General features: G+C 51.3%; 1 protein-coding gene across 1 annotated transcript in view; it reads right to left on the reverse strand.

Moving 5' to 3' along the window:
• IRAG2 (inositol 1,4,5-triphosphate receptor associated 2) overlaps positions 1–7,517 on the reverse strand; it is a 142,060-nt gene extending 134,543 nt beyond the window's left edge. Inside the window, 4 exon segments of the mRNA XM_063930083.1 lie at positions 4,086–4,266; positions 4,883–4,993; positions 5,691–6,274; positions 7,415–7,517. Of these exon segments, the coding sequence (XP_063786153.1) occupies positions 4,086–4,266; positions 4,883–4,993; positions 5,691–6,255 (857 nt within the window). The 5' untranslated portion in view covers positions 6,256–6,274; positions 7,415–7,517.
• Between the last annotated feature and the right edge of the window lie 556 nt (positions 7,518–8,073).

An 8,073-nucleotide genomic window follows, 5' to 3' on the forward strand; every position in this document is an offset into this window, starting at 1 on the left:
CCCCCCCACACACACACACAGGATCAGATCACCCCCCACACACACACAGGATCAGATCACCCCCCACACACACAGGATCAGATCACCCCCCACACACACAGGATCAACACACACCACACCACACACAGGATCAGATCACCCCCCCACACACACACAGGATCAGATCACCCCCCACACACACACAGGATCAGATCACCCCCCCACACACACACAGGATCAGATCACCCCCCACACACACACAGGATCAGATCACCCCACACACACACAGGATCAGATCACCCCCCACACACACAGGATCAGATCACCCCCCACACACGATCACCCCCACACACACACAGGATCAGATCACCCCCCCACACACACACAGGATCAGATCACCCCCCACACACACACAGGATCAGATCACCCCCCACACACACACAGGATCAGATCACCCCCCACACACACACAGGATCAGATCACCCCCCACACACACAGGATCAGATCACCCCCACCGACACACACAGGATCAGATCACCCCCCACACACACACAGGATCAGATCACCCCCCCCCCCACACACACAGGATCAGATCACCCCCCACACACACACAGGATCAGATCACCCCCACACACACACACAGGATCAGATCACCCCCCACACACACACACAGGATCAGATCACCCCCCACACACACACACAGGATCAGATCACCCCCCACACACACACAGGATCAGATCACCCCCCACACACACACAGGATCAGATCACCCCCCACACACACACAGGATCAGATCACCCCCCACACACACACAGGATCAGATCACCCCCCACACACACACACACACACACAGGATCAGATCACCCCCCACACACACAAGATCAGATCACCACACACACACACACACACACACACACACACACACACAGGATCAGATCACCCAACACACACACAGGATCAGATCACCCCCCACACACACACAGGATCAGATCACCCAACACACACACAGGATCAGATCACCCACACACACACACACAGGATCAGATCACCCCACACACACACACACACACACACAGGATCAGATCACCCCACACACACACACACACAGGATCAGATCGCCCCACACAGAGGATCAGATCACCACACACACACAGGATCAGATCACCCCACACACAGGATCAGATCAGATCACCCCCCCACACACACACACACAGGATCAGATCACCCCCCCCACACACACACACAGGATCAGATCACCCCCCCCACACACACAGGATCAGACCCCCCCCCCCACACACACAGGATCAGATAACCCCCCCACACACACACACACAGGATCAGATCACCCCACACACACAGGATCAGATCGCCCCACACACACAGGATCAGATCGCCCCACACACACAGGATCAGATCGCCCCACACACACAGGATCAGATCGCCCCACACACACAGGATCAGATCGCCCCACACACACACACCGGATCAGATCGCCCCACACACACAGGATCAGATCACTGCCACACACAGGATCAGATCACTGCCACACACACACACACACACACACACACACACACACACGATCAGATCACTGCCACACACACACACACAGGATCAGATCACCCCACACACATACAGGATCAGATCGCCCCACACACACACAGGATCAGATCGCCCCACACACACACACAGGATCAGATCGCCCCACACACACACACAGGATCAGATCGCCCCACACACACAGGATCAGATCGCCCCACACACACAGGATCAGATCACCCCTCACACACAGGATCAGATCACCCACACACACACACAGGATCAGATCACCCCACACACACACACAGGATCAGATCACCCCACACACACACACACAGGATCAGATCACCCCACACACACACAGGATCAGATCGCCCCACACACACACAGGATCAGATCGCCCCACACACACACACAGGATCAGATCGCCCCACACACACACAGGATCAGATCGCCCCACACACACACACACAGGATCAGATCGCCCCACACACACACACAGGATCAGATCGCCCCACACACACACAGGATCAGATCACCCCCCCCCCCACACACACACACACACACACACACAGGATCAGATCACCCCACACACACAGGATCAGATCACCCCACACACACACAGGATCAGATCACCCCACACACACACAGGATCAGATCACCCCACACACACACAGGATCAGATCACCCCCCCACACACAGGACCAGATCACTGCCACACACACACACAGGATCAGATCACCCCACACACACACACGATCAGCTCACTGCCACACACACACACACACGATCAGATCACTGCCACACACACAGGATCAGATTACTCCACACACACACAGGATCAGATCGCCCCACACACACACAGGATCAGATCGCCCCACACACACACAGGATCAGATCGCCCCACACACACACAGGATCAGATCACTGCCACACACACACACAGGATCAGATCACCCCCCACACACACACAGGATCAGATCACCCCCCCACACACACACACAGGATCAGATCACCCCACACACACACAGGATCAGATCACCCCACACACACACACACACACACACACACACACACAGGATCAGATCACCCCACACACACACACAGGATCAGATCACCACACACACACGGGATCAGATCACCCCCCCACACACAGGATCAGATCACTGCCACACACACACACACACAGGATCAGACCACCACACACACACACACACACACACACACACACACACACACAGGATCAGATCACCACACACACACGATCAGATCACTGCCACACACACAGGATCAGATCACTGCCACACACACAGGATCAGATCACCCCACACACACAGGATCAGATCACTGCCACACACACACACAGGATCAGATCTCACCACACACACAGGATCGGATCACCCCCCACACACAGGATCAGATCACCCCACACACACACACACAGGATCAGATCACCCCACACACACACAGGATCAGATCACCCCACACACACACAGGATCAGATCACCCCCCCCCCCCACACACACACACACACACACAGGATCAGATCACCCCACACACACACACAGGATCAGATCACCACACACACACACACACACACACGATCAGATCACCCCACACACACACACACACACACACAGGATCAGATCACCCCCCACACACACACACACAGGATCAGATCACCCCACACACACACAGGATCAGATCACCCCACACACACAGGATCAGATCACCCCACACACAGGATCAGATCACCCCCCCCACACACACAGGATCAGATCACACCCTCCCCCACACACACACAGGATCAGATCACCCCACACACACAGGATCAGATCACCCCACACACACACACACAGGATCAGATCACCACACACACACACAGGATCAGATCACCCCACACACACACAGGATCAGATCACCCCACACACACAGGATCAGATCACCCCACACACACAGGATCAGATCACCACACACACACACACAGGATCAGATCACCCCACACACACACACACACACACACAGGATCAGATCACCCCCCCCCCCCCACACACACACACACACACACCACGAAGACCAATCATGTTTCCAATAGGAGCCCTACAGAACAAGGAGTCTGAGACACACTGGAAAATACAAGTACTGCAATAGTCGGTGATAGTCTCCACTAGGGGCAGTGTTCTCTGCACCATGGAATTCAGAGCCTGGAACAATTGTACATTTAGGTTGTGAATAAACACCATTGCGATGCCATAGACGCCTTGTGGGATGTCATGTGTTATATCACTCATAGGGAGAGAATGGGGGAGTGTGTTGGGGGCGGGGGGAAGATTATTGAGAATGAAACCATAAAATACATATGAAACTCAGGGGAAAATATCTATATTTTTACCAGTGATATAACACCACATCATGGGCACCACAGCGGCCATCTTGAGCCTACACTTTGTTCCCTGCTTTATACTGTGGTGAGACACCATCACTTTTCACTTCTGAATGACGTACAGTTACATAAAGTACTGACTGACATTTTACTGACGCGTAAGAGGTTTGTGGATTATTATTACCCATTATTCCGGCAGTCGTCGACCCACTCCTTCATAATGGCGTGGTAGGTGTCTAGGTCCATGGAGATATCCCTCTTCTCAGGGTCCAGCATGTTACACAGCTCGCCCAGGCCACTGTCCTCAGAGCCACGGCTGGTCGTGTGCCTCAGGTAATCCACGATTTTGGACACCGCCACTTTACCTATTTCCAGACATAGATTCCATGGATGACGCAATAGAACGGTCATTCTCCTCAGTTTGTACAGTCCAGTCACCCCGTTACATGCCTCACCCCCCCGTCCCAACTTACGCACAACACCCCCCAAACTTGGGGGCTCCGTCCCATTGCCCACAGGGGGTCTCTGAATGGGCCACAAGTTTGGATAGTGCGTCTCTGATCACCACTGCGCCACGGTCACCAGTAATGGGGTGTGTGGGGTCCTAGCCGCCATTGTCATAGCGCATAGGCTCCAGTCTGCAGTGTAACATAGGGGCCTTAGGGGGAGATGTACTAAGCAGTGAAAAGAGTGAAGTGAGTCAGTGGAGAAGTTGTCCATGGCAACCAATCAGCATTGAAGTAACATTTATGATTTGCATGCTATAAAGCTATACAGAGCAGCTGACTGGTTACCGTGGGCAACTTCACTCTTTTCACTGCTTAGTACATTCCCCCCTCCCAGTCACTGGTAATTAATACAGATTACTGACCAGCTTGTGGCGCTATACACCCCATAGTCTTCCTATAGCAGACACGTACAACACACTGCGCATAAGCGCTGATCAGGGGACAATCCCGTCACACAAATCCTTCCCCTCACCTCTGCGCTCCGTGTCACACGCGTGGAAAATGCTGTCCAGCAGGTCCTCCTCGCAGATTAGGCTGACCTCAGCCATCGGCTCCATTTTGTTGTCGGTCATACGCCTCAAACCTGGAACGTTGAGGAGCAGAATCAATAGGTGTAGCTTCCGTGTGGCGCCACTGATCTACGGACACCGCCACGCATGCGCAATTCTTCTACACTTAGGCTGAAGTGCAGCCACGTGGACAGCACAAGGGTAAACGCCCTGAAAGGTGCAGATTTGGCGCATAAATCCAGGGGGTTACATTTACGCCACTTCTACGGCTATGTGCACGGACTGGCGCACCAAGATGGCTGGCGGGATTACCTGGGCACACCGGGTGCTCTTTGCCATCCACACTCCCACTCCTTGTTCCGTATCTAAGCACGGGAAGCTAGGCTTCATGTTGCGGGATGAGATGCGCAGGATTCCTCGCAGGAAGGACATTTTGAATTTATGACGGCGTTCCCAGGAGGAGCCAGATCACCCCCTTCCCCGGCAAAATGGTCCCATTCTGCCGTAATGGAGATTTAAGGTACACATATCTTCCTATTGGTCACGCCTAATTGTGGGAAGCAAGGTGGTGTAGTGGTTAGCATTGCTGCCTTACAGCACTGAGGTCATGGCCTATATGTGTGGAGTTTATATGTCCCCCCCATGTTTGTGTGGGTGTCTTTCCTCACACTCCTATGGAAAAGCACCATCTCTGGCTTTGTTGGGGCTTTCCCCCTTTTATGCACAATTTGGTTATTTCATTGGCGGACAGAAGAGCGCGACAGACATTACCTGCACTCTCGCTCATCGACAGTCTCTTCACCACCGGAGACCTCAAAGTAAAATGGTCAGTCTTACGGTCCAGATAAAAGCTGGACACAGAGGGAAGGACCCGCTCTTCCAGGATGATGCTCTTGAACTCTGAGCAGGGGAGGATGGATTGATGGAACTTCAAGTGCGCGTCCTGGGAGCGCACAACAGGAGTGGAGCAACTCTGCGACCCGCAGGACGGCCACACTTTTTTCTGCTGGACCCTGGACGCCAGGACGCTGGCCAGCGGAGAGTCACAGTCCGGTACCTGCTGTAGCCTCGGAGACGGTACAGCGAAGGAAGCCAGGGTCGCCGTATCGGGGAGACTGACCGGGTCCTTGCTGGTGCTCTTCACCGTCCGGTTCTTCAGCACTTCCTCCAGGTCCTTCTTGGTGCTGGACTGCGGACTGTCGAAGTTCCTGGGCGGAAATTTGGGGATTTGCAAGTATGGACTGGACTCCTGATCGCTCATCTTGATGGTCTCGATTTTGCGGCGGATGCTGTCCACCGGATTGTGGCGTTTGGTCGCTGATCCACGTTCAGTCATTTTTATTTTTCACTATTCCCTGAAAAGACAAAATTAAATTGTTAAACTCCGCAAAGCGACAATAACGGGACATAGGAGGAATCGCCAGGGGGTAAATCCGGCGGCTGGTTTATTATAATAGGTAATGGAACCGCTGCACCGCAGTAGAACGCCCCTCGCTCTGTAGTCTGATCAGGTCAACGCACAAGGCTAGTCTAGCACACCTGCATACACCCGACGGGCAACGCTAGGACATCAACCCAACAACTATTACACATACAAACGCTGCTGTGGGGTCTTGAGAAGGGTAACAGGTGGTCTCCTTCCTAAAGTCCTAACATTGCTCCTATCGGTCAGGAGGTGAAGACAAGGCGACCAGGAGTCTGTACTGAGAGCATCACCACTAGGGGGCACACCAGCACCTCCACCCAAAACACGCTCCAGCAATGCAGCTAAGGGAACTGATTGCAGTCTTTACAGGAACATGTATCATGAAAAAAGTTATTTAGAAATGGATCTATTCCTGTATGTTCTTGTGTTATATTAGAAAATAATAATATAAGCCGTGCTTTCAACAGAGAGACTTAAATAAATCTCATTAACTTCCACTTAATGGAGGAACAGAAAAGTGAAAAGCAGTTTATACAGATGGGTCCATGTTTATCTTGACCTTTAATAGGATTAACGGAGACTGGGCTGTCGGACTTAATCCCCTGCTGTAATGACTTAATCCCCTGCTGTAATGTTCTCTGTATTGTATTGCAGCTGAGAACAATAGATGAAGGGCTTATGTTAATAACCATGGTGCGCCTAGGTGCAGAAAACTAGCCAAGATAACCGTGGACCCATCTGTAGTTGCACAGTTATATAATGTGGGTTCTTATCGGGTCTTTATCTGAACAGAGACGGGATATGATAGAGGTAGATAGATATTTGCACATATTTCTTCCTCTTTGGGGTCAGCTCCTGGGTTTGGTGCCTCTGCTGTCTGCTATAATTAATACACTGGTCATACCGCGTCCTGAATATAACACATATATATATACATATATATATATATATATATATATATATATATATATATATATATATATATATATATATATATATATATATATATATCATAAGACCGGGCACATTCTAATAACAGCACAATAAAGACAATGAGCCTCTGACAAACCTGTGTCCTCTGGGAACTGGAAGTGCAGGGACTGACCTGCAAAGGGGACCTGAGCCGGCTCAATCTCCATAATATAAAACCTGTGGCCCACTCAGGAAGTTAGGAACAGGTGAGGAGGTCTCACCTGCCCCCACTGGGTGGCCAGATGCTGCCCCCTGATGGAGAATACGGGTTACTGCTCTATGCAGGGAGAGCATCTTATTATTAAAGTGTAAGTTGCTGGGTTTTTTGTTTAGTTTTGTGTTTCTGCACCAGGCGTTCCCCTGTCTGGTCCCTGACACAAGGGCGAAGCACAGCTGTAACCTCCCCATGTACACGGTATAAGGAGTGTGTGTTATATGGAGGGAACATACACTTTATAGTCATTTCACTGTTCAAACTTGTTAAATTGTTTTTAATAATTGTTCTCAGGGGAATCCAGGGAAACTGCTCAGTGCAATGGGCCACGCGGGGGTGTTCAACTCCAGTGTTAAAGTACAGGTCATGTTTTCAGGATGTCTTTAATCGTGCACAGGTGTAGTCATTATTTTGCTAGGTCAGTAACTATGTAATATTACAACACTTGTTGCGTGTATAGGTCAGGGGATCAGATCACCAGGATCAGGGGAGAGGGGAAAGGGTAATAGGGCGCTTGTTAAATAAGAGAGAAGAATGAAGAA

The sequence above is a fragment of the Pseudophryne corroboree genome, chromosome 6 (genome assembly GCF_028390025.1).
Source record: "Pseudophryne corroboree isolate aPseCor3 chromosome 6, aPseCor3.hap2, whole genome shotgun sequence".
In the NCBI taxonomy this organism is placed as follows: Eukaryota; Metazoa; Chordata; class Amphibia; order Anura; family Myobatrachidae; genus Pseudophryne; species Pseudophryne corroboree.